The sequence below is a fragment of the Martes martes genome, assembly GCF_963455335.1.
Source record: "Martes martes genome assembly, chromosome: 9".
NCBI classification, from domain to species: Eukaryota; Metazoa; Chordata; class Mammalia; order Carnivora; family Mustelidae; genus Martes; species Martes martes.
The window spans coordinates 4,452,359-4,479,439 of record NC_137896.1 but is presented as its reverse complement, the minus strand read 5'-3'; the positions used below and the strand labels follow the sequence as shown (position 1 = coordinate 4,479,439).

At 54.7% G+C, this 27,081-nt stretch overlaps 1 protein-coding gene across 1 annotated transcript; it reads right to left on the bottom strand.

The window, feature by feature from the left end:
- Positions 1–17,007: 17,007 nt before the first annotated feature.
- On the bottom strand, positions 17,008–26,706 carry ANKRD60 (ankyrin repeat domain 60; the record flags this gene model as incomplete). Its single annotated transcript, XM_080814722.1, has 4 exons — positions 17,008–17,309; positions 19,511–19,676; positions 21,304–21,434; positions 26,316–26,706. 4 exons carry the CDS (start codon positions 26,704–26,706, stop codon positions 17,008–17,010), a joined length of 990 nt encoding a protein of 329 aa, XP_080670848.1.
- Between the last annotated feature and the right edge of the window lie 375 nt (positions 26,707–27,081).

Here is a 27,081-nt window from a genome sequence, read left to right as displayed (position 1 = left end):
CAGAGGAAGGGGTGCTCTAAGGAACACCCCAGGCCAACGATGAGGAGTGGGCTGGCAGGGCGACCATGAGGCTGGAGAACGGGATGGTAGATGGGGTCAGCCACGTGGGAGAGGCAGGCTGAGCGCCCAGGCAGAGGGAACAGCATGTGCAAAGGGCCCGACGAAGGGAGCAGATAAAGGAAGTCCCAGAGGAAAGGAACGTGGCCCAGAACAAGACCCACAGGAGGTCAGTGGGGCATGAAGAGCCTTGAAGCCTTCAGTCCGGATTCTCGACTTCCTTTGCAGAGCAGTTGGGGGCGGGGGGGGGGGGCGGTGGTCATTGAAAGTTTGCAACAGAGGAGAGATGTCGGCACAGTTTTGCTTTTCAGAGCCCATTCTGAAGGCTGGGCAGAGAAGGGAGGGCCCCCCGGGAGACCGAGACACTGCCCAGCAGGTGAGGCTGGTGGGGAGCGCGGGGCAGCTGTGCCACAGCCATTGGTGACAGGGAGACAAGGGCGTGAGGGACAGGCGGGGCAGTGGGGTTCCACTGGGAGACGGGGCACCGTCTGAACAGTAGTTGGCTTGAGCAGCTGGTGACTACCTCGCGCAGCTTGGCAGTGAGCGCGCATGGGTCCTTCGGCGTGCCCACGCGCACTGCCAGGTCAGTGAGGAAGCACCTGGCCGGCTCCTCCATGCGGCCGCCCCCTCGCCACTCCGTGTCCTCGACACCCTCGCGTGGTGGAAAATGCGGCTCCGCTCCCGGCCAACGTGTGCAACTCAAATGTTTTCTGTAACCGGCGTACCCTGAGCCTGCTCTAACTCCCAGCTGATTCATCTCCCCAGTCTATCCCCAGGCCTCGATTCGGTCAATACTGGCAGAGATTCAGCCGGAAGAGGCATCTGACTGATGTATGCAGACACTCCAGGGGTGACTCAAGATCCCACTCGCGCACCACTGTGGGCCCCCCCCCGGCCCCCCATCTCCCAAACTGATGGGTCGGCCTCGCTGCGGGCAAACCAGCCTCGGCATCCGAACGACTGAGCAGAGATCCGCCATGGGCACGCTTTCCCTTCCCAAAGGGGCCTGAAGTCCTCGTTCCCGGAGTGCCCTGGGCTGGCCCTGACCTCAGGACCCCCTGGGAAAGAAAAGTTTCACAAACTACGAAGTCTCTGCGTTAATCTGAGCAGAAAAAGGCCCTGGGAAGGGGGAAGACCTGCGAGCCCTGTGTGAATTGTGTCTCACTGCCCTAGGATCAGAGTCTAAACCAGATTCTTATCTTTTGCTCTGGAAGTATAAAAACAGGATGTTGGGGTTTCTTGTTCCCAAGGATTTAGCAAAACTTTTTTCTAAAAAAAAAAAAAAAAGAAAGAAAGAAAAGAAAAGAAAAGAAAAAGATGCCAGAAGGATTTTTTTTTTCTTCCAGAAGGAGGGTCATGGGGTCTGAAACCAAATATAAGAGGTCAAGGTCTATCCTCTTGAACTTTCTCTGGCAGAAGTTCAATGGACTCATATCCGCTGGTTCTAATTCTAAACTTCCTGGAGGGGGACAGCAGGAGGGTTCGCTCAATCTATAGCCTTTCTCAAAATAAATCACCAGCAGGTCATGGCTGCCGTAATTACTCAGCTATTACTTGGTATCTCCGTGTTTCCCCCTCCCCTCATGTTTTTAAGCAAACTTGGAAATGCCTTCGGGCAGGGAGAAAAATTTTAAAAGCTTGAACCTTCATCTAGGATGCTTTCAGGGACCCACACTTGTGTAAGTGGGTGGCAAGCCCCGGGGGGAAGAGGCAGTCAGGAGGGGTAGGGCCTGGGGCAAACTTACAAAGGAGGCAGCTGCTCTCTACCCCTTCCAGTCATTGTCTGGGAAAGGGAACTCCGGATATTAGGATCCTTGGTCTTGCCAAAGGCTCCTGTATCCCCCCAAAATAGGAATATGGATCTCTTGCCATCGGGCCATGTGAGGACCCCCGAGTGTCCCGGGACCACTGGGATCTAGTCAATGACTCCAATCCAACCCCCAGAAGGGCAGAGTCCATAAGGAGGAACAAAGTTCCGTCTACAGCAGTCCAATGGGATGACGCTCTCTGAGTCAAAATTCATTTTACATCAAAGTAATAGTTTCCCCTCTGCTTTTTCCCACACGGCCCATCCCCATCCGTGTGGGAAGCAAGAATTTGGTGCCATCGCCCCCAAGAAGAAGGGATACTCTCCAAACTGGAGGAAAACCGGAGCCAGTTCTTGGCCTTTGAGTCTCAGAATCCTCATCCTTAGAGAAGTAGGAAGTCATCAGGGAGATCAGAGCTGGGGCAGTTCTGGACAGGAAAACAAGCTGTGTAGAAAACTCACTCTCCCACCTCATCCATCCCTGAGCTAGGCAAAGTTTCTCTAGGTGGGGGTTGCTAGGAGGAAGAAGCCCCTCGGAAGAGGACAAGACCCCCACAGGAATGTGACTTGCCCAGACTTTCTAAAGCACAGGGCTCAAGAGCCAGTGTCCCAGAGCTGCCGTGGCAAGAAGTGGGGGCTGAGTGGGGACTGAGATGTCCATTTCTAACAAACTCCTAGGAGTGCTGGAGCCCTGCCAGGGGACTCCCAGGATGTCAAATGAGTAACAGCATGAGGTCTTGCGGCTTCCTGGGCCCCCACGTTTCTCCAAATGGAGGGAGCAGCTCCATGATCCCACCGTCCCTGAGAATGGAGGGAAAGTGGCCCAGGGAGAGCAGGACCAGGCAGGACCCCTGCAAGCAGCCAACGGAGGATTTCGCCATCATCTGCACGGAGCAGAGTCTGAAGGTCAGGCAGGATCTCGCGTCTCCGTGGAGGCGGCTGCCCAGCCCCAATGCCTAAGCGCCCCACTAATGCCACAGAGCAGAAATTACTAAAAAAAAAAAAAGTTCCTTCTCCATCTTATCCCGTTGGTGGACTTGGATTAGACACCCACGGGGGCTGATGCTGAGGTCCACTGAGGGCAAGGCTGCCTTGGAGCAAAGTGTGATGGAAACCTCCGGGGGTGGGGCAGCAGGTGCTCCAATGTGGATGCAGGAGCCAGTCGCCTGGGATTTGCTGAAAGGCACACGGATTGAATGGGTCTGGGGTGGGGACTGAGATGTGCATTTCTAACGAACTCCCAGGGGAAGCCAGGCTGCTTGTCCAGGCCACCGGCTGGAGCCACAGGCTCCTGAGAGGTGTCCAGGGAAGACCTAAGACCTAGAACCCATTGGAAAAATCACAGTGATTGGCCTACAAGCCTCACCGCGGGCCAAAAACACACATGGGGACCTTCCGGTATATTCTCTATCTGGGAATTAAAGTGAACTAGAGAAGCATGGAGTCACGATTTTAAACGGAGCCCATGCTCTTAAATTAGATCGTGGCAATGAGTGCGCAAGTCAGGACATTGACTAAAAATCCTTGAATTGTACACCTAAAACAGTTTTAATTGGGGGTTACATAAATCATTTCTCAATAAACCTGTTTTGTTTTTCTAAACGTGCCACACTCCAGTGGCCAAATTTGAGATTATCCGGGCGCCTAGAATACCGTAATAACAACTGTAATTGGTTGAAACACATTGAAGATATAAATATCCGAGCAGGGGCGCCTGTGTGGCTCAGTGGGTTAAAGCCGCTGCCTTCAGCTCGGGTCATGTTCCCAGCGTCCTGGGATCGAGCCCTGCATCGGGCTCTCTGCTCAGCGGGGAGCCTGCTTCCTCCTCTCTCTGCCTGCCTCTCTGCCTACTTGTGATCTCTGTCAAATAAATAAATAAATCTTTTAAAAATAAATAAATAAATAAATAAATAAATAAATATCCGAGCAGCCATAATGATTAAGGACGAAGCATTTTCCCTGCCTCCTCGGTTTGAACTGCCTTTTAGGGAAAAAGCACACAGCTCCAGAGGAGGAAAGAAAGCTCGTTTTTACGGAAGAATGCCGGCCCGGGAAATGCGGAAGGAATGACGGACGGTCACCGCTTTGCCAGCCCCCCGTGGAAGAACCGGCGCGGTCGGGGGTATGAGTTTGCTCAAGGGTGGGTGGAGGCAAACCACAGTGAGGCAGAACCTCACAGCCAGGAGGACGGCTCCGAGCAGGGCAGACAACGGGGAAATCAGACCCTCACATCGTTGGCGGGCACGGAACGCAGCGCAGCTGCTGGGGGACCGTCCAGCAGTTCTCCAGACGGTTGAACCGCGGGTTCTCCTATGTCCCAGCGATCCCCCTCTCGGGTATATATACACCCACGAGAACTGAAAATACTTGTGCACATTGGGCACCTGAGTGGCTCAGTCCGCTAAGTGTCCGACTCCTGATTTAGGCTCAGGTGACGATCTCGGGGTCCTGGGATCGAGCCCTGTGTCGGGCTCTGTGCTCAGCATAGAGTCTGCTTCTCCCTCTCCCTCTGCTTCTCCCCTCCGCACTCCCTCTCTCCGTGTGTGTCTCTCTCTATCTCTAAAATAAATAACAAAATGTGAAACGTCCGGAATAAGTAAACGCCTAACAACGGAAAGATTAGCGGTTGTCTAGGGCTGGCGGGGGTAAGGGGATGAGAAGTAACTGTTTACCAGGTGTAGGGTCTCCTTTGAGAGTGATGAAAATGTTCTGGGACCGGATAAAGGTGAAAGTTGCACAAGTCTGTGGACATACTAAAAACTGAATTGTAGACTTTAAATGGGTGAGTTGTATGCATGTAAAGTGTATTTCAGGAAAGCTACTTTCTAAAAAGGCAAGTAGGAGAACAAACATTGGATGCTCTCCCTTCTATGATGTGCTCAGAGCAGTCAAATTCCCAGATACAGAGAGCAGAAGGGTGGGTGCCAGTCCTGGGGGCAGGGACAGTTCTCGTTTGGGAAGATGAGAAAATTCTGGAGATGGATGGTGGTGAGGGTTGCACAGTAATGTGAATGTACTTAATGCCCCTGAACTATACACTTCAAGATGGTTAAAACGGGGGGTGGGGGCGCGCCTGGGTGGCTCAGTCGGGTAAACATCTGCTTTCGGCTCAGGTCATGATCTTGGGGTCCTGGGATCGAGACCCAAGTCCGGTTCCCTGCTCAGCGGGGAGCCTGCTTCTCCCTCTCCCTCTGCCCCTCCCCCTGCTTGTGCGCTCACTCTCTCTCTCTCTCTCTCTCCCTCCCTCAAATAAATAAATAAAACCTTTAAAATACAGTAAAATGGTTAAAATGTTAATTTTATGTCATATTTGTTTCACCATAATAATAAAAAGGTAGAGAGGGAACAGGGTATTCACAGGGTGGGAAAGATCATCTCCAGAGGAAATGCTGGTCCAAAGGAGGAAACAAAAGTTCTCAACAGAGAGTATCCACCGCCGTCGCTCCCTTAACCCTGGGCTCAGTCTTCTCCCCCGGACAGTGGGACCCCCAGCAGGCATGGCTTGTGATGGCCACGAGGTCAGCCATGAACTAATCTGGCAGAAACGGTCCACCTGGATACGATCCCGCTGGAGGTCCCACGTCCAGCTCGCAGGAAGCGAGGAGAGAGGGGAACGAGCTACAGGACACGACCTGGAAGCCCAGACACACTCAGGACGCAAGACCTTCCACAGGCCACCTGGGCGGGCCCTCGCCATAGGCCAGAGCCCCCAAACCAGATCGTGGGGTTAAAAAGGACTCGAGACAGAACCACCACGTGCAGTGGCTAAATGAAGGGGAGCCAGTGTGGGTGAGCTAGCTGGGCGCCGCTGGGAGCTTTGCACGCAGACTGGCCATGAGATGCCGTGGTCGGCTGGAAAACGGCCCCAACGGTGTCCACATCTGATCGCGGAACCTGTGATGCGTCCTCGAACGCCAAGTCCCTTCGCAGGTGTGAATCCTGAGATGGGAAATTATCCGGGCCCAGTGTAACCCTACAGCTCCTTACGAGGGGAGGCAGGAGGGCCCGTGCACGAGACGAGGGCAGAGAGACGCCATGGGAAAGGCGGCCAGAAGCCAAAGTGTGCAGACACCTCTAGAAGCTGGAAAAGGCTGGGAAGTGGATTCTCCACCAGAGCCACTGGAAGGAACCAGCCCTGCCCACACCTTGATTTGAGCCCAGAAGACCCATTTCGGGCTGCCAGCTTCCAGAATGGCAAGATAATAAGCTGGTGCTGTTTGGAGCCCCTAAGTTATTCTGGTCCTTTATGGCCACTACCGCGGCCGTGGCCAACACAGGGGCTCTCGGGAACATCTGTGCCCTGCTGGGGTTCCTGATGGCACTGCAGGACGACGCCCTCATTCTGAGAGCATGCAGACCACAGGGCTTGGGGTGCACCCCCATGACTTGCAAAACAGCCCTACAGAGGAAGCGGATGGGGCTGAAGTGAGCAGCTCTCCTCCCGTCTGCTTGTCCTAGTCCTTTGTTTTTCGTGCTTAAACTTTCCCATAATAAAAAGGTTTTGAAAGTCTCAATGCAGGAAAGGGTTCGCCAGATTTGGGGATTTGGGCCTGGGTGGAACGGGGGACCTCCGGAAGAGGCTGTGAGCCCCAATCCCATCCCTGGCATACCTTCCGTCGCTGGGCCCCCCCGAAGGCCTTCCCTGGGGCCAGCGCCTCTCCCTGCTACGCTCTGAGTGTCTCCCACTTGGCCCCGATCCTTCCCATGGACACATAAACGGGCTCTACCAGCTCCCATCTTTAAAACAATGTCCCCCCGCCCTGCTACCCCGTGGGGTCAAACTTCCCAAAGGAGTCGTCCACACCCGCAGAACCCCCTCCTTCAGGTTGGCTGCTGGCTCTGCAGCCACCTTGGAAAGGAGCCCAGTCCCCCACGTGCCACGGAAGCCGGCCTCGCCCCGGACACTCGTGGGGCCGCGAGGGATGGTGTCAGCAGCTTTTGACTCTGAAGACCAGGCCCCCCACCCTCCTGAGCACATGCTCTCCTCCTTCTTCGCTGTGCCCCCCCTTACCTGAACTCCAGCGGAGCCCCTCCGCTCGGCCCTGGACTGCTTCTCTGTTCTACCCAAAGCCTTCTCTCTCTTACCTCCACCTGCTTACTCACAACCACCAAGCACGCGCGTCAGCCCCTCTCTAGGAGCCCCAGCCCTAGGCGCCCGACACCCCATGCGGTGTCCCCGTGGGGGAGTGGTAGGCACGCCCAAATGGAACCCCTGGGGTGGGTCAGGGTGGTGGGCCCTCCAAAGATAGGCCCACTTGAAATCTGGGAATGTGAATTTATTTGGAAAAAGGACCTCTGCCGATGTGATGAAGGTCTTGAGATCCTGGACTTGCATGGCCCTAAATCCAATGACAAGTCCTGAGACGAGAAAGGGGGACAGATAGATGCACAGAATGAAGCCAGGCAAAGGCTGGAGGGACACAGCCACAAGCCGAGGGACACCTGGAACCAGCGGATGCTGGAAGGGGCAGCTCCTCCCCTGGAGCTCCCAGAAGGAGCTCGGCCCTGCTGGCGCCCTGATTTGAGACTTCTTGGCCTCCAGAACGCCAAGTCCGCAAGCAGCCACCAAAAACAAATACGCTGGCAGACACCCAAGTGCCGTGGCGTTCATGACACGCCTTCCCCCTCCTCAGGTTTTCCCTTCTCGGAAAATGGTGCCACCACCCACTTGACTGCTCAGTCCTGGGTCCCCGATCCTTGCTTCAGCCCCATTCCCAAGCTCGTGTCTCCAGAATCCACCATCAGCACCCGGTCCGGCCATCAGCCTCTCTCACCGGGACACCAGCAATGGCTTCTAGCCACCTATTGGGTCCCACTCTCACCTCCCACAGACTATTCTCTTAAAGCCACTCAATGGCGCCCATCACCCCCCGCCCCCCAAATCTTCGATCACTTCCCATTGCTCTCGGGACGAAATCCGGATGAGGGCCCCGGGAGGAAGTGCGATATGGGCCCCAATGCTTCCCCTCTCTCAGCCCCCAGCCCCCGCCGTGGCCTCCTTGGAGGTGAGGTTCATTAACGGCTTGCTCCTTGACTTCGAACTTGACTGCTTGACCTGCTTGCTCAGTGACCCATCGCCAGGAGTCACTGCTGGGTGGCCCCGAGCTCGCACCTCCAAGGAGCCTCACCGATTCCACCCGCCGTCCCCTGCCTCTGCGGCGACGAGACCGCGCCCAGCCAGCCTGCTGATCCCCGGAGGCAAAGCCGCTCCAGCCAAGTCCAGGCCCCGCAGTGCCTTCCCGGCTGCCCCACAACACGTGAGCAGGACTCCGTCACCGTCGGCTCCGCCACCGAGGCGGACAACGGCTGACTGCTATAGCCTCGGAGCTCCCGCCGCCCTCCGGCCCCATCTCACTCCTCGTGCCCTCAGTGGTGACGATGCTCCCACGTTAATGGTTTCCGGGAGGTTCTAAGCCTACGCAGACTTAATTCCTTCCCCAAATGTCAGCTTGCGTTCCTCCCACCCCCGCTCCGAACAACCGCACTGGTGCCCTCGGAAGCTGTGCCCACCGTCCCTCCCCAGCACGCCGTTGTGTGGCTCTCCCCCGAGCACAGCCCAGCTGCGCTGACTTCCCTGCGTGCTGGTGGGATCTCTGCCCTCAAAATGGCAGCTTCGTGAGGCCGAGAGGGACTGGACTGCCTCCGTTTCTCAGAATGTTGAATAGGATGTCTCCTGTTTTCTTGGAATTTCAGCTGAAGCCTGTGGCTGAAGACAGTACGTGACACAGCTCACATCTTCCGAAGAGACGTACTTACCGTTCAGCGGACACCGGACTTGCTAAGAGAGAGCCGGAGCCACTTCTGAGGCCCACACGCTACTCCAAAGAAAGTAACCGACCACAATTTTCTAGAAGATTAGAAACTCGGTGCAGGGAGTGAGGACTTTTGAGGGGGGGAGGGGAGCTGTCATCTCATAGCAGGCTCTGGGCATCGCCCCACTCTCCCCACCACTGAAACCACGCGGAGAGAGCATCTAGAGACCCCTTCACAGGGACTGAGGGTGCCCCAAGAGGGCCTGACATCTCACCACCCGCCCAGGGGAACGTTCGCCAAGCCGATTCTAGATCAGGTTCTCGGAAGCAGCACATACTTCAAGAATCCCATAGGAAAAGAACAAGGACTATTTTCCCGTGGGCCAGGTGCGCACACAGGAGGCAGGTAAGGGGGTGGGTCCCATCTGGAAAGCCTCCTCCTACCCAAGAGTATCGCCTGCCCGTGCAACACACAGAGGCCGGGAGGGGAACAGTCAGAGGGAGGAGGGTGGGTTTTACAAGGTCAGCAGGAGATCACCATTGGGGGAGTCCTCAGTGGGGGGTCTCCAAACACGCATTCGGTGCCTGGGAACCCCAACCGAGGGCCCTCGGCAGCCAGGCGGGAACCACGTGCCACCTCTGTCTCCTGGGCCTTGCGTCCCCGCCTGTCCCAAACACAGAAACAGCTAGGGGAGTAGACAGGCGTGGGGTACAGAGAGCAAAAGCACACAGCCCACAGCCACCAGCACCGCCCCTGGAGAGCCCCCAGCAGCCCTGAGCCGGGGACGGGGGATTCACTGGAGGAATGACTGCACTTTCTATTTGGGTCCGGAGGGGCTTTTCAGGATTTGCAAAAGACAGCTGCTGGTTCACAGCAGAAAACGGCCAAACGTCCTACTGGATACCCAAGGCAGGGAGGGGACGTCGACAAGGTAGGTGCACAGGGCATTGTCAGTGAGGCCACAGTGAAACCTCTCCCCGTGACGCCAGTTGTTGTGGCCTAGAGCCCAGGGGAACCTGCTAGCATGTGAGGCTCCGTCAGCAAACCCTTTGAATGCCCAGGCGGGCGACAAGCCCGACCTCTCCTCTCATTGTTAGCACGTGCCTCTGTCTGAAGTCCAGTGCCCCACTCTGCAGGGTACCAATCTGCTTCTTTTCGAAGGAGGCAGCTTTGCTTACCCAAGCCTCTGCCTCCGCGGGGTGGGGTGGCCATAACAGCACCTCCCCGCGTCCCCACGAGAAGCCGGTGAGATCCGTGATAGCCCTGGCAATACCAGATCTGATCCCCGGTTGCTGCATCATTTAAATATAACGGCTACACCTCGTGCGAAATGCACCAGGTATGAAAAACACTGACCGCTGCTTGCTGCCAGGTGGAGATAAATCATAAAGTTCTTTGAAGGGGTCATTTGGTAAAAAGGACTCTGACGTCTCGAGCCCCACCCTTCTCTGCAGGCTTTGGGGTATCTCGGCTCTGGGAGAATAACATTGACAATCCTGAGTTTCAACACGTCTAAGTCGGCAAAGCCCCTCCTTGCCTTTCTCGTTGCAGCCCCTCCTGGGCAATGGAGACGTTATTTAAAATGTTCATTAGAGCGGCAAGGAAGCTCCTGGACTCTTCCCTCCCTTTTGAGGGTTAAAAGAAAAATGGAATTTATCTCTAATGCTGGCTGGCTCTCCCCCCCCCCCGACCCCTAGACCATAATTCGTGAGGCCCTGGAGGAAGAATCTCTGAACGGGAGGACATACTTCTTTCTGAATTCTTGTATTATTAATTATATGTGAGAAGTGCTATCCACATAAAGTTAGGGTTTTTTTTTTTAATATTCTGTACTATACAGAGATCCAAACAGCATGAAGAGGAATGGAAAGTCCCTGGGGCACAATGGTCTCGAGGGAGAAGAGCAAATCAACGAACGCAACAGGATCCACAATTTCTATGGGGCTCCAGAGGGCTGGGTCCGGATCAGAGGTGGTGCCGGCGCCCCGAGTTGATCCGCGGTCTCGGTGCGACACCTGGTGGCCGCCGTGCCCGCCCGCCTGAGGCAGCGGTGCGCAGCAGCGCCACCTGGCGGGAGCTCCTGGCGGCCGGTGGGCAGCCTGGGGAAGATTCAGGATCCCCTGGGGGGGGCCGTCCCGTGGTCGCTGCGACTCCGCAGCCGAGGACAAGTGCCTGTGAGGTTTCATTCCCTGCCCCACCATCTGCATTCTGCACCGCCTGCTTGTGTCCAGCTCCGGGCGAGCCCTTCTGCAATGCTTTCAAAAGGAGGGCCAGCAAACAGGGACAGGGGGTCTTGGGGGAGGTAACCAAAGTCACAGCCACAGGCAGGCTGGCTCACCCCTAGAGAAGCAGCATGGCCTGTGATCTGGCAAACTGATACTGTGAGGTGCTTGTCAAAACCACGCGGTCTCTAAAGTCAGGCGTCTTCACTTTGCCATGTATGTGCTCTGTGACTCTGGGCAGGCTACTGACTTCTCTGAGTCTGTGTCCTCAATGAAAAGTGGACCAGAACGTGCTCGTGCCACTCAGAACCAGCATCTCCGGGTGTTTGTCGGAAATCTTGGGCTCTGCCCCTAACCGAGTGAATCCGGGACTTCTGGGAGGTGAACCCCGGCACCTGCGCCTTCTTCCCAAGCCTTCCCTGTGACGGATGCGTGCTTCCGGCTGAAAACCTCTGACTGTCGGGATCATGCAAAAGACGACACGAGACAATGTATGCAAAACGTCCGGCCTGGGGTGAGTGGTCCATCAATGATTCTTAGAATTCTCCAACTTTGGAGAGCTCGTGGGGGGGCTTCTCTTCCCTTTGTTTCTTTTTTATGTATATTTTTAATTACAAATGTAATGTGTGCTGTTAAACATAGAATTACCGTGTGACCCAGCAGATCCCCTTTCGGATGTGTACCCCGAAGAACTAAAAACAGGTACCCGAGCAAATCCTTGTACGCTCACATTTATGGAGGCAGTATCCACAATGGTCCAAGGGTGGGAACGGCTCCTGGGTGGCGTCTGCCTTCAGCTCCGGTCAGGATCTCAGGGTCGTGGGATGGAGCCCTATGTCAGCCCTACACTGGGCTCCGCACTGGGCGGGGAGTCTGCCTGAAATTCTCTCCCACTCCCCATTTCCCACCATCCGTGCTCTCTCTCTCTAATAAATAAATAAAATCTTAAAAAAAAAAAAAAAAGGTGGGAAAAACCATGTGCCAACTAATGAAGGGATAACGATGGAATGTTATTCAGCCATAAGAAGGAATGAAGTGTGATACACGCTTGGTGTGGATGAACTCCGACAACATGATGCTAAGAAGCCAGATACAGACTGACTTGATTTATCCGAAGTACCTGGAATGGGCAGATCCATAGAGACAGAAAGCAGACCGGTGATTGCCCTGGGCTAGAGAGAACAGGGTGGGGAGAGGGGCAGGCTGCTAATGGGTCAAGTATTCCTTTGTAAGGCGATGGAATGTTCTAGAACTAGATACTGGTGTTGGTTGCACAACACTGCAAATGTGCAAAACATCATTAACGACGAATTTCACATTATGGTATTTTACCATAAGAAGAGAAATGCTGGTCGTGACCACTTGGAGATGTATGAAGCAGAGCGGCCTCAGGCAGACAATGCTAAGAGCCTGAAGACCTTTGACCTCATTATTTTTGCTCAAATACCCTTACATGCACATTTATTGGATTTGCCTCCTTTTCAAAATTGTAACTCAATGATCTCACACACACCTCCTGGGCAACTTGCCATTTTTCACAAACCGGGATGTCAGGACACATCACACTCCTTATGGCTGTCCCTTGGCCTTAGAGCCACAAATCAAGTCATTCCTTAATTGGTGAAAAGGTGCCACCATCAGCCTCACTGGTGGGCACTGGGAGCGTTTCCAGGCATTTGGTTCCCCGGAAAGATCTGTCGTGAACATACACGCACGCGGCGCATAATGTTCCGGGGTTTCGTCTCTGCGGGATGGAAGCACCAAAGTGGGGTCGCTGGGCGGAGTCATGAATTCTCCGAGCTCCCCTGGGAGCTCACGAGCACGCGCACATCGCAGCGTCAGATGGGACCCGTTTTAGCATCCTTCCCATTGCCAACTGACCACACGCACCAACCAGACGGTAGAAGGGGACACCGTGTGGATGCATTGATGGGATTTGACCGTGGGTGTGGTTGGCCTCGTTATGGGGCCCGGGTTTGGGGACCTCTGGGCAGGGGGTCCACAGGTTCTTTGAGGGTGTGATGGGAGCTCGGAAGCTCCCCCCCAGAGCATGCGTGTGCGCCAACAGGTGCGTCATACAATTTTGGGGGTTCAGACAGAGCGGCCCGTCTGCAAGCCCCCCGCCAACGAGCCCTGCTCTTGGGTTTCCGGCGTGGCGCAGACTGCAGCATCCCTGACATTTCCAGCGAACACAAACACCGGCGTTTTTCTAAATGCTAATGGGTTTCTGTGCCCTCTGCTGGATGCTCGCGTCGTCAGGGCTCTGCGGAGGCAGAGCCGAGCGCCTGGAATTTTCCTCTCATCTTAGAGCTTTTTTTTTTTTTTTCCTTCTGCGCAACTGGCCCTGCAGTTCTGGATTCAGAACGACTTTCTAGAAGTTGCTGAGGAAACCCTGTACTTAATACCAAAATCAGCAAGTTTCAGGGAAATTATTTATCTCCCACTTTGGGAATTATTAGTTCTGGATGGAGACTCTTATTGTATAAGGTTTGCTGAAAATTTATGAGGCTATCTGGAAACCAGGAGCGTATTGATTCCTGGTGAGTAAACATTTTAAGCAAATTAAGTGGTGCTAGTAATAATAATAATAATGGGCACTATTTTTCAAGTGTCTGCTCTGTGCCCAGCATTTAATCCCTCCAGCGATGACAGGGGCAGGTTTTATTACCCAAATGTTACAGACCAAGACACTGAGAGATGCGATTGCTTGGCCTCACGCCACACAGCCAGCGGCGAAGGAAAGTTCTCAGCCTCACCTGCCGGCCGGACAGGCCAGCAGGGCTACAACAGCGAGGCTCTGGGCCCCCAGCGCTCTGCCTCATGGGTCGTCTCGTCTCCAAAACATGAGCAGGTTAGAATGGAGACAATGAGGACCCTGACGGACAGAGAAGCCGAGGCCGTCGGAAGGTGACAGTTTGCCCCCAAGGTCACACACTAGTTAGGGACAGAGAAAGGAGTAGAACCCTGGCCCACAGATGCTCTGAGAACAAAACAATGTTTTCCAGTCCCAGCACAGCCCTCTTGTCCGCAGAAGCCTGCTCCGTGGTAGAGGGGAGACTGGTGAGCGGGGAAGGAGGTGACAGCACCCCAGCCCCAAACAGACTTTCCCCTTGTTGGAATCAGGACTCAGAGCAGTCTGCCCAGGGAATAATGTCCCCAGCCTGTGTCGCAGTGTCACTTAAAGCAGTCTCAGGGCCACAGAGAAAGTCCCCCAATTTGCCACCAGGGGGAATGCCATCCCTTCCGGCTCTCTGGGAAGCTCTGGTTGGTGAATAGTCCCGAGGGAGGAAAGCCCCAGGGTCCGAGATGCCTGGGGGATCCGTGGCGAGAGAGAGACCCAGAAGGTAGCCTGAGGTGCAGAGGGGCCGTCAAGGGGCCCACATCCAGGTTCTGGAGGAGACTGGAGACCAGGCCAATAGACAGGATACAGAGGAAAATTCCAGCATCTCTGTCCAGCTGCCTCTGAGACAATGAAGTGGCAGGGGACTCCGGGCTGGGTGGCCAGGAGGCTGGCTCAGCTGAGTGAGACCTGGCCATGATGTCCATGTCGCCCTCTGGACCCCACAGTGTGCATGACCTCTTCCTGATTTGTGCCACATGGCCTTCTAGAAAAGATGTGAGGCCACTTCCAATCAAACATGCGTACAAGAAAGAGCAACACGTTGTACCTCGTTCAAGGGAAGGGCGAGGGGAGGGTAGATGCCCCAGCTGAGCATCCTGGCAGCCAAGGTGAATGGGAGCACGTTGGGGGCAGAGCTGTCACTACCTGCTTGTAATGAGCACCTCCCAATGCTGTTTTCCAGGCGGACCCAGGGAGGACGGGGCTGGGTATTATACCCAGAAGACTAACCCCCATCCAAGAGGCAGCCCATCCATCCATCCTTGCATCCACTACGAGACGCAAGCCCATCCCATCCCGCGCTTGCAGGGACACCCACCTGGGCGATCACGGACCACAGCGATTCCCACTGAAGACCATCCCCAGTGCCTTGGGCCTAGAAGGATTTCAGGGTCCCAGAAAAATGCTTGAATTGACTCCACCAAAAAAATTTTTCTGTTGGCTGTACCAAAAAAAAAAAAAAAAAATGCTTGATGAAATATCTATGGCATGTAACCTGATTGTGACCAATTGCAAACCAACTTCTCTTTGGCTATGGACATATTTTATTCACTCTGTGATGCAAGCTTGTTTGAACATGGCCGAGAGTATGGTCCGACTGCCTCTAAGGAAGCGCCTCCAGGACCTGTAGGAGCGTGTGCACGGCCCTGCCTCGGACTGAGCGGCTCGTCAGCCGCGGAGCTTGGAACTTGCCCCTTTTCCGGCCGAGTGTTGCATTGACCTGGGGCATACGAAGATACGGTGCTTGCCTCCGAAGTTTTGGGGACGAGTATCAGGCAGCTGGCTCTTATAACGGCAGCGACAGCAGAGCAAAGCTGCTGGCAAGCAAATGACTTTGAGTAATGTCACTTGTTAAGTTAAAAGGGTCCCCGAGTCGCCCCGCCAACACACCTCATTAGCTGAATGAATCGACCCAATGGTTGGGGTTATTTAATATCTGTCTACCGACTTTGGAGAACGTCTGCCAAAAACAAGATCTCAGTTTTGACACAGTTGATGCTGAGCTCTATTTTTTTTCAGACTATTATTTGTCAAACAGATTGCTGAGCTGGGTACCACCACATCTACCGAGTGTAAAGCCACATCATCAACACGGATCTTCCTTGTTATGACAGCAGGAAATGCAGCCAATTAATTTAAAAGCCGAATCCAGTTATCGGGATGTGTGTTGGAAAGAAGGGCAGCCGGGATACGGTGCTGTTTTCCATCACTTTGAAAACAAAACTTCCACGGTCGAGAGACCATTGTCGCACAGACAGATCGCAGAAGTCGTGTTAGAATATGGGGCTTTAGAGAAACACACGTCAGCGGGGGGTGGGGGTGGGGGTATGGACGGTACATGTCACCCAGCAAGACCACGGCTTCCGGGCCGCAAATGTCCCAGGAGGCTTGAGTTCCTTCTGCCACTTTCCTCCGTGAACAGGGGTGGAGTCTGGCAGTAGGATGCATCCACACGTGTGGATCTGCTACTCCTTCTGAACCATGCCACCATGTTTTAAAAAATTCAAGTCAACGCTTAAAAATCAGACTATATCCTATCAAAAAGCTCTGGAAAAATCTAGCAGCCTTTAGTTCACGTTTCTGCTGGAGCTGATTCGCGGCTCCAGACAGCAGGATGCGGGTCCACTGCAGGTTCCGCCCTCCCCTCTGGCCCCCACTCCCAGCCCTGATGCATGGCAGACCGGGCCCCTTGAGGGGTCCAGAGCCTGGAACTAAGCATAGGAAGGATGATGGTTGCCACGTGGGGTCCTAGCAAGGAAGGAGAACACTGGAGGGAGGAAGGATTGGGGGGAGAGGTGTGTTTGGACCACTGGGGATGGGACCCGAGAAAAGATGGTGCCAGCTCTGATTCTCTCCTCTTCAAGCTCATCGTCGTCCTTGACACGGTCTCCCCCAAATCCAACAGCAACTTATCACCTTTAACCAAGACTAATGAGGCAGCCCAGTCGAGGACGTGACTGGAGAACTGGAGAACCAAGCTCTCTCTGCTTCACTAGTCCCCTCCCCTCCAAGCCACAATTCAAGCAGCAGACCCCTCAGAGATGGCTCGGAAAACCTTCTGGAACATCACTTGCTGCGGCAGCACGTAGCACACAGTTCCTGAGCGTTACAGACTGAAATTCAGAGCCCGCCCCACGCAGGACCCCCCGACATTTGCCAGCACTTGTGCATGGCAATAGCAACGGTACCGTTCTCATCACTGCTATTACTTCTATTATGCTGATGCATTAGATGGTCTCCAGACACGAGAAGGTAATTGGCTCCCATCACCCCAAGCCGCGTTATTGGATACAATGTACAAATAGCTTAAAATTAACGGCTGGCATCTGAGCCCGCTCGGTCCATAATGGATTACGGAATGAACGCAAACTCACCTACCTCCATCAGCACCCTCCCCGAGTCATTTGCGAACAGGACAGATAATTTAGTATCTGATTCAGATTAATTGCCACGTTTTCTTGGCTTCCTGTTCCCCAAGGGCCACTGTGGATTTGAACTCTGAAAAGTTACCCAGGTCACCCTCGAGGTGCAGACGTTCCCAGAGGGAGTCAAACTTGGCTCTTCTTGGAGCCTGACTTAGACTTTGCCCTGACAAAAACCTTGTTCTCGACCAAGTTCTTTGGGTCTTTTGTCCCTGACTTTGCCACCCAGTAGAAGAGCAACATGCGCTGCTCGCTGTGCCTGCGGTTCAGGCGCCGGGCGAGGGACATGGGGGTCTCCCCCCTGGCATCTTTTTCATTGATGGAGGCTCCGTAGTTCAGCAGGTGGTCGATACAGTCCAGACGGCCCATGGCTGCGGCCACGTGCAGGGCTGTCCTGCCCATGGGGCTTCCGCTGAGACAGCTGGCCCCTGTAAAATAAGAGAGCCGGCTGAGCGAGGCTCACCCTCCTGGCCAGGAGCCTCACCTCCAGAATTACATTCAAGAGGAGAAGCTCGGGAAGGGTGAGGCCGTAGCAAGAATGCTTAGGAGAGTCAATAACGGCCCCCGCCTGACCCCAGCAGGGAGCATAAGGGAGCAGGCGTTGCTGCACCGTCCCAGTGACCAGCACTGCCTTGCCGCCCATCTGCCCACGGCACGCTCCCGCTCAAACCCCATTTCTGGCATCCACTACCTTTGGGGTCATTTTCTAGGTCGTGACCTCTCTGTCCCACCCTGTCACCCTCCCCACACCAGGCCCTTCCACCCCGCTCTCCATGCATGCTCCAATTATACCAGTCTTCTATCTTTACGCAATAAAGACACCCTGTTCCCGCATCCCACCCCAGGCCTTTTGCACGTGCTGTTCCCTCTGCCAACGGCCTGTTACCCATTTCTGCCCCCGCCCCCCACCCCCGCCATCCCTGGCTAACTCCACCCTTCTTTATCCTCCATGCGCTTCCTCAGGAAAGCCTTCCTTACCCCCTCCCATGAGTCCCGCTCCCCTGTATATGCTCAGCTGACATTCCACAGCTTCAGAACATGCCGTGCACGACTGACCATGGAATTAATTATTTGTAATAATTTGCTGACTTCCCTTCATAAACTCCATGAAGGCAGAAAACACACTTGTTTTGATCACTGCTGTTTTCATCCCCAGCACGTAGCGCGGTGCCTGGAGAAGACAGGCGCTCGGGAAATGGCAGACGACGGGCAAGCCCGACCCATGGACAGGTTTCACTTCGACTGAATCCCTCCCCGCCTCCCGCAGATGGATGGGCTAATGACAGGTGTCCAATACGGACTTGTTGAATTGAATCAAATCCTGGGTAACAAATATCATGACACAGAGAACAAGGCAATTCAGTTACAAGCAGCTGACATTTCTGTAGCCAGTTTTTATGAGCTATGGCTGGTCGGTGAGGTAACGTTTTAAATAGGTTCTCCTAACGCCCAGCCTCAGCCTCGGCACGGCTTTGCGGCGGCTGTGTGCAAAGGACAGAAAACTTTGCAAAGCTGGCTGTAATGTTTTAACTGAGGCTTTCAAATACGTCACAGTTCCATCAGAGTGAAAATGACTTTTTATGAGCTTAAAGGACTGCTGGTCTGTGAACAGCCCATATTTCATCCCACAACAGGCGGCATGGAGAAAGCAGCAAAATGGTCAGGAAAGCCTCTACCCAGTCCTCCTGCCCCGGCCTCGAGGATGCTGGCACCTTGCTCGCTGGAGGTGGGGGCAGGGGCGAAGACGAGGTGCGGAGAGCCAGGGTCAAGGCCGCGGGCGGGAAAGGTTCAGATTGGAAAGCAAGTTGATAGGGGAGACCCTCGGATGAGGCCCCTTCTGGGCCTCAAACCCCTGACCAAACAGTACGTCACATGTCCTTCCTGTTCCCGAGGAAGCTGGCGGCCTGGGCCATCTGCGGCCATTGTCTATTGTTCTGGAATGGTCGACACCTCAATCGGCGAGCCTCTTTTCCCAAAAATATCCTACGACCAGGGGAGATAAAGATAAAGCGTGCTCCGGCCGAGTCTCGTGCAAGCCCTCACATTCAGAGACAATGCAGGCCAAGGCTGCTGTTTCTATCGAGACAGAGAGAAGTGACAGCCTGTCCTTGGGGCGGGGGGCGGGGGACGGGGATGGAGACGAGATGAGGAGAGGGTTTGGGGCAAGGGTCTCCTGAAGGAAATCATTCAGAGCCGGCCTGCCAATGCTCCCTCCTCCCCCTCTAAGAGAGTGATGCTGGCTTGGGGCTAGAGCCCTCAGACTGTGGCAGAAACCCAACCTCAGATGGGGCAGAGAGAACACAGGGAGTTCAGGAACATCTCCAGCGGTGTTCTAAGAGGCCAGGAAGCTCTTTGGGCTACTCCTGGGAATTAGTGTCTGGAAGTTTGATCTCCGACGACAGAATCTTCTTGAGACCCGGCCGGGAGAGAGGACAGCAGACTTTACTCAGCATGTCCTAAGACCCCTACAGACAGAGGCTCCCCAGTGGCCCACGGGACCATGACGGGTGGTTGACACAACTTGGGTCCAGGAGGCCATCGCGGAAGGCCCTGGAAGGCAAACACTCTGTCCTCCCTACCCGCAGTAGACCCCACCTTGTGAACGTACTCAGCCATCTCTCAACATTACCGTGTTCTAGAAGGTACTGCACGGCGTCCGAGTGGCCTCTGTGAGAGGCAACGTACAAGGCCACGAACGCTCTGTGAGCGATCCAGGCTTTCCACTGCGTGTGCTCCAAACGCTGCGAATTTGCAGTTTGGTAAAGAGAAGCTTCGTCGACACCGAGGCAGGAGAGCTGGGCAGAATAAAGGGGTCCGCACAGTGAGTCTGAGTTCTTTCGAAAGTGCAAGCCGCACCCGGCCGCTGGGGGCCGGGACCCTCCTGAGAGGAGGGTGGCTCGAAGGCCCAGGGAAGGCTCGGGATGGGAACAGAGAGGGGCGAGCCCTGAAGGAGAAGCGGGAACACACCCAGCGGGGGGACATTGTTGACCGAATTCTATACATGTCCAGGAAATACGCATTTACCATCGGGCAGGCTCGGGAGGCAGGAAGTTCTTCCTGTCGGTGTTTTGAAGAGAGAAAATAGCTTTTCTGGGTGTCCAGAGGGAGGTGGTTGTGGCCATCAAGGAAGACGCCAGACGACACGAAGTGGCCTCCCCAGGGGGAAATGCACTTCTCCGGAGACTGGATGAATTCTGGCCTTCCGATCTATTTTCGGGCCCATTGTCTCCGCTACCTTTTGGAACACTCTGAACTCCACTCACGGATGAAAAATAGCCCCGTAACATAATCATCTCGTGGTGAAGCGAGGCCCTGAGCACGAGAGGAAGGCTGCAGGCTCCGGCAGAGAGGAACTCCGTCCCAGATGCAGGGCATCGGGGGTGGGGGTGGCCGTGCGGGGAGGCAGATTCCCAGAGTGTGGGAGACAGGAGGGAATCCCCAGGTTCAGAGCAAGAGCCAGAAAACCGAGGCAGGACCGAGTCCTCGGTAGCAGAGGGGAGGCAGGGAAAGGCCGGGAGCAGGGCCACCCCAGAGAAGGACCTGGAGGGGGACGCACACCGTCTGGGTCCCCTCCTTCTAAGGCTCCCGCACACAGGCAGGGGGTTGCCACCATCGGTCTTGGCCCTGCCAGCCCCAGAGACCATCCACCTCTCCCAGACCGGATCCCCGATTCCCACAACCCTCCTGCAGCCAGCATTTCCTGACCCCTTTCCTGGCTGAAAGTAAACCCTCTCCTCACACGCTCATACCCTTTCATCCAAATGTACTTTCTAGAAAGAACACACACTTGCTTCCCTCAGTGGCCTCCCGCCGCCCGCTCCTTGCTTCTCTGCTGGGGAGACGGTCTGGTTTCCTCTTCCCTTCTCCCCGCTGCCCACCCCAGAGCTCAGCTGAGAGCCGAGCACAAGGCCTGGCAAAGAGCTTGCACCTGCCGTGTGTGGAGAAGTGGGTGATCTTTCCTCCTTAGGGGAGGGGCAGACCCCCACTCGGATTTTTGCCCCATCACGTGCTCTAGACTGTGCATTTCCCAGTTACCCGGAGCTCTTCGCCCACTGTTAAATCAGGTTTTCAACTTTACAAAATATATGTGTGACTAGAAAATCCATTGCCCGTTGCCCTCCTTCCTTTCTCTTCGGTGGGGGTCGGGGGTCGGGGTCGGGGGTCGGAGGGAGTGGGTTGTAAGGGGACACCGTGAAACAGCAGACCCAAGAGTGAGTGGGAACTCTCGATACAGTGTTTGATTATGACATGGGCCTCTTTTTCTCCTACTCTGAAACTTTTACTCGAATATTCGCATTCAAGACTGAATCCAACCCCACCCCGTACACACACACACACACACACACACACACACACACACACACACAGAGTTTACAGTTGCTCTGTGAAGTCTAATACCCATTTAGAGACACATGAGGGCACCTTACTGCGATCCCCTTCCACAGCCGCCAAAACCAGTTCCGTCCATCCGTCATAATGCCAGACACATAATGAAATAATTCCACCAGGAACAACATCATGGAACTTCAACGTAGTATCATCCATCAAAATTCCTACTGGGAATAATTTTTAATTTAAAAAAATGGGTATTAAAGATAAACTATTACACTGGTTATCTTAAGAGATGATCTGACCTCGGGTATCACAAAGATCATCTGAAAGCCTTGAGCGCTAATCTCCTGTGATGAGCCCACGGGAGTCTGTGTGGGGTCGTTAGTGCTTTTTAGAAACTTAATTTGCTCAGCTCAAACAGAAGCCAAAACAAAACAAAACACGACAAAAAAGGGCAACAGCTTCTAAAATTCTGTAATTATAACTCGTTCTATGGCAAAAAAAAGACACATGAGTCAGTAAAGTCTTTTTATGAGGCAAAGTCTATGAATAGGACCACTCGAAGCGAACGTCACAGACGCAGCACAGTGGACCTACGTGCGTCAGATGTGAAACTAAAACACTAATCTCTGGTTAGTGTTGTCAGCCGTTGGCCGAAGATGCAACAATGGCAAAACTGGGCTGGGTCTTTCCAATGATACTCTACGGCAGGGTTTTTTCCCACTTGGCACTACTGACGTTTTAGACTGGGTTGTTCTCTGGGGCGGGGGGCTGCCCTGGGCACAGCATCCCTGGCCTCTACCCAGCAGATGGCAGTGGTACCCTCACCCAGCCGTAGCCATCCAAAAGGTCTCCAGACGTTGCCACATGGCCCCTGGGGGGACAAAGTTGCCCCCGTTGAGCATTTCTGGTAATGGAAGAATTGTAACGCTCCCACTCAGCATGATTTGGACTTGGGATGTTAGAACTCTGTTGGATCATCACCCAGAACCACCCCGCCACTACTGGAGACAGTGGGGTGAGTGGATCCACTCGCACTCTATAGGCGCAGACCCTTCGGGAAAGACCGTCGGAGTGACAGACTGTAGGACTCTAGAACATTTTCCGCAAAGTTGTCTTTAGTTTGCCTTTTTAAATACACTGCTTCCTCACACAGCCACCTATAATGCTTTTTAAGAATAACATCACAATTTCTTTTTCTATAAGTGACGTCGCCATTACTCCGGGTAGAATTCACGAGTTGTTTGGATTCACGGCTGAGGGATTACTAAGTGCCTGGCCCAAGCACCTACAGGCTTTAACCCTCATGACGAGCCAGGTTTGTCACCTCCGTTTCCCGGTGAGCTGGCTGAGGATCCCGTGGCCAGGAAATGGCAGCCCCAGGACACTCCAACCAGACCCGCCTTCCCTCCCGCGCCACGCACGTGTCGCTCTCGGCTCCGCGGGCCCCTTTGGTGCTTATGAGAAACTTCGGATGGTGGATGAGAACAGGGAATGGCAATTAGCAAATTTGTTAATTAGGGTCTTATTTGTGGTTCTAACACAGAGGATAATCAGTAATTAGTCTTCTGTAAGGCAACTTGACTTCCTAACAACTTTGGAAAAAAAAAAAAAAAACTGGGTCAAGCCGGGTTTCCCAAAGAAAGGCAAGAGTGCGATTCACACATGCTGAACAGTTCTTCGAGAAATCAGAGCACATTCTCTCTTTACACGCAGGCAGCAACTGCCTTTGGCTTAGACAAATACTAATTATCACCAGCCAAATAAATTATTAGAGCTGACAACAGACATGTAAGGTCGCCCCTCGTCCATGAATTTTGCTCACCCCTTTCAGATTTGTGTCTCTCAAGGTTTTCACGTACACGTTAGCTCATGTGAGCCTGCCCGACAACCTTTAGGTGGGTAAAGAGGCATCAGCGGGTTATTTATGGCGGGAACCCAAATTTTCTTTACTCAACGTAGTAGCAACTTCTTTCTCTCCTTTTTGTTTGCCGTTAACAGGAAGGGCTGCGGCCGCAGGAGAGGTCAAGCTTCTCCCAGTTGCTAAGTGCTTGCTGAGTGAGAGGATTGTGACATCAGCACAAGTCACCGGGTGTCCTCCATTGCCTCTTAGCTCTCTCGAATTTATGGTTCAGCATAGCTCATCGGGGAAAATAAATTAGCAGAAGGGGTGCCAGACGTTTGTAGCTCAGGATCCATAATTTCCGAATTACTTGTTTTGGAACACTTACTGTCCTTCAGCAGCTCACCTCATCGTTATTAACGTGTTAAATAGAGACCGGGCTTGAGATACATACTTCTTTCCAGATAAAGCCCCCCAAATGCCCCAGAGCAGCTTCCAAACACCCCTATAGCAAAATAAGGATGTCAACAGAAGGTGCTTAGCCTACCCCAGAGAGAGCAAAGGAAGGTATTCTGGCCTTCAATGTACATTGTGAATTTCCCGAGTCATCCCCGTCTAGAGGGCGACCTGGCACTCAGAATTCCAGATCCCCAAGGCTCTGTGTTCCGGCTTAGGGAACCGAGCCCCGGAAGGGCAGTGTCTGGGGTAACGGAGAGCGGAGCCAGGCTGATCTCGGATATCTGCCTGTCTCCATCGCTTGCTGGCCCTGCATTACAGCCGCAGTGTCTCTGCAAATCGCTCTCCACACCCTCCGGGCTGCAGTCCAGAGCTTTTTATACCTCCATCTCCTTGAAGTATTTTTGCATTGATTTCAACCGGGTGGGGAGATGATGGAGCCCAGGGGCTTTGATCCTGTTCTCATATCCTAAGTATTGTAGGGATCAGGACAGGGACAGCCAGGTCCTCAGGCTGAGGGATGGAGACTGCTGGACAGGGAGATGGGACTCTAGAGTCCTCGCCCCCCACTGGGTGCCAAACACATGGGATCTGTCTGGATAGGGGGCCTTGGCGTCCTGATTTAGCCCCAGCAAGCTTTGGTGCTGGGTTCTGATTCCAATTGGGCTAGTTTTGAGCTCCTGACATGGACAAGGACACGGCTTTGGATTCGGGGTTCTGATACAAACTAGGTTAGTGCCAGTATTTGGGGCTCAAATGTGGGTAGGGTTTGCTTTGAGATTTGGGGTCCTGATGAGGGCAGAGTTTGCTCTGGATGTGGGGTTCTAATGAAGGCAAGATTTGCTTTCTGTGTGGGGGTCCTGGTATGGGAAGGGTCTATTCTGGGATGTGGAGTCCTTGCATGGGCAGGACTTGTTCTGGGATTTGGGGTTCCAATGCAGCCCTGTATACTGTAGCCACCGAGGGTAAGGAATCGGAGAGGTCAGCCTTGGGAATTGGGGGTTTTGGTGGTGGCAGGTAATGCTCTGAAATTCGAGGTCCTGAGATGGGCAAGATTTGATCTAGAGCTTGGGGTTCTGGTGTGGATAAGACTGGCTGAGGGATTTGGGGTACAAATACAAGTAGAGCTTTCTTCGAGTTTTGGGGTCCTTATGGAGGCAAGGCTTACTTTGAACTCTGGCTTCCTTACATGGAGATGGTTGGCTTAAACATGGTTTGCATAAGATTTAGGGTTCAGATATGGGTATGTTTGGTGTGAGTTTTGGGGTCTTATTGTGGGCAGAGATTGTCTCGTGCTTCGGAGACCTCGTGAGGTTATTTTGGTTGGGATTAGTGCTCTGGGATGGTCATGGTGAGCTTGGGAACTGGTTTCCAGGTGTGCGAAGCGTTCATTTTGGGTTCTGGCATCCTCATTTAGACAGAGATGGCCAATGGATTGGGGTTTGGGTGCACAAGTGACTAGTTAGACACTGGGGGCTCAGAATTGGGTTTGTCGGCTCTGGGATTTAGGGTCCTGCTCTGGGTAGAATCTGCTTTGGGATTCAGGTTTCTGTTGCAAGCAGGGGTAGTCTGGGGTATTTATCTTGGGTCCAAACATGGTTGTGGTTGGCACAAAGTCATGGGGTCCTGGGGTGGGCAGTTTGTTTCAGGCATTAGCATCCTTCAGTGCACTTGGCTGCTTGAAGATTCAGGGTTCTGAGGGTTGTATGGTTAGCCTGGGGATTTGGGGTCCACTCTTCGCCACGTTTGTTCTTGGTTTAGGAGTCCCGAAGTGGGCAGAATTTATGAGCTTCGGCATCCTCGTAGGGACACGGCTGCTGGAGGACTCAGGGTTCTGAGGTAGTCATGGTTAGTCTGGAGATTTGGGGTTTTTCTTGGGCAGGTATGTTCTGGGTTTGGGGGTCCTGAGGTGAGCAGCGTCTGTTTCAGAGTGTCCTCTCATGGACATAGTTGCCGGAGAATCTGGAGTTCTGGGATAGTCATTTGGGGTTTAGTCCTAGGTAGCTGTGCTCTGGGCTTGGGGGCCCTGAAGTGGGCATGGTTTGTTCTGAACTTCAGCGTCCCCGTGTAGACCCGTCAGCCAGAGGATTTGAGGTTCTGAGGTAGTTGTAGTTACGCTGGAGATCTGGGGTTCAGTCTTGGGCACAGTTTGCTTCAGGCTTTGGCATCCTTGTGAGGACAGAGCTGGCCGGAGGACTGGGGGGAGCGGTGATGAGTCCAACATGGGGATCTGGAAGTCTTCGTTGAGTTTGGGGTCCTGACGGGAGAAGGTTTGCCCTAGATCGTAGGCTCGCACTGAGGACAGGCTTTGTTTCGGGTTTCCGGTCTTGTGAGGACCCTGTGGGCTTTGGGCTCTGGGTCCCTGAAGAGGACACTGGCAGCTGAAGGGCCGGAGGGGTCTTGTTGAGGTGGCAGCGCCTTTGTGGAGATTTGGGTCGTAGACACCGCCAGCATCTGCTCAGGGTCGGCGGGTCTGACTAGACAGCTTGCTTTGGGACGAGAGTCCTGACTCAGCCGGATTTGTTTGTGGATTAGGGTCTTGCTGCGGACAGGGTCTGCCTTGAGATGTGAGGTCTAACCTGAACCCGGTTTGTCAAGATTGGGAAGTCCTCGCGTGGCCAGGCTGGCTTTCCTATCTGGGGGCTTCCAGGGGGTGGGTTGGGGTTTGTTCTGACACCCGGGAGTGGGGTGGGGGAGTCCTCACGCGGGCAGGCGTCCCTTCAGGGGCCGCAGGGTCGGAAGGGGACCCGGCGCCCTGGCAGAGGCCGTACACGGGGCGAGGGCAGGGGGTGGGCAGGGTCACCTTGGTCCAGGTACTGGAGCCGCTGCAGGTCCAAGGGGATGCCGGCGGTGAGGTCCAGCTCCTCCTTGAGCTCCCGCACCGTCATGTCGCTGCGGCAGTTTGTCACTTGGAACATCTCCCCGGTCTCCTCCAGCAGCACCCGCATGACGAAGGCTTCTGGGGAGGCGTCTGGGGCCAAGTCGAGCGCCGGGCTCACGGCCTCGGGAGCCCCGACGCCGCTCTGGCGGGGGGAGCGGGCCCGGGGCTGCGCGGGGAGGGGCCGCGGGCCCGCCCCCCGCCCGCTCCGCCTGCCCCGCCCGCCCCGCCGGCCGGCCACGGGGACCGAGCCCAGGGCGCCCCCCGGCGGCTCCCCCGCCCGCGCTCCGCCGCCCGCAGCGCCTGCCCGCTGCATGCCCTCCTCTCCCGCCTCCTGCCCCCCACCCCGCCGCACGGGCCCCCTCCCCCCCCCCCGCCCCCGACCGCCCGCGTCACCGCGCCCCCCCCCCGCCCCGCGCGGGACAGAGCCCCGCGGACCGCCCTTGGGGTCCCCGATGGCCCGGGGCTTGGAGGCGCAGCGTGGCAGAGTGATTTGAGATATTCCCCCACAACCCCCGGGGGGCCGGGTCCCCAGGCCCTTCTGGAAGCCTCCAAGCTGCTCGCCAGATCACTCCCTGCCCTGTCACAGGTGACCTCACTCCAGGTCACAGGCCGCCGTGGCCGTGCGCAATAGTCTGCGTAACTCGGGGCCCAGGGCCGGGAGTGGAAACGCCCTAAGTGGTCCTGGCGC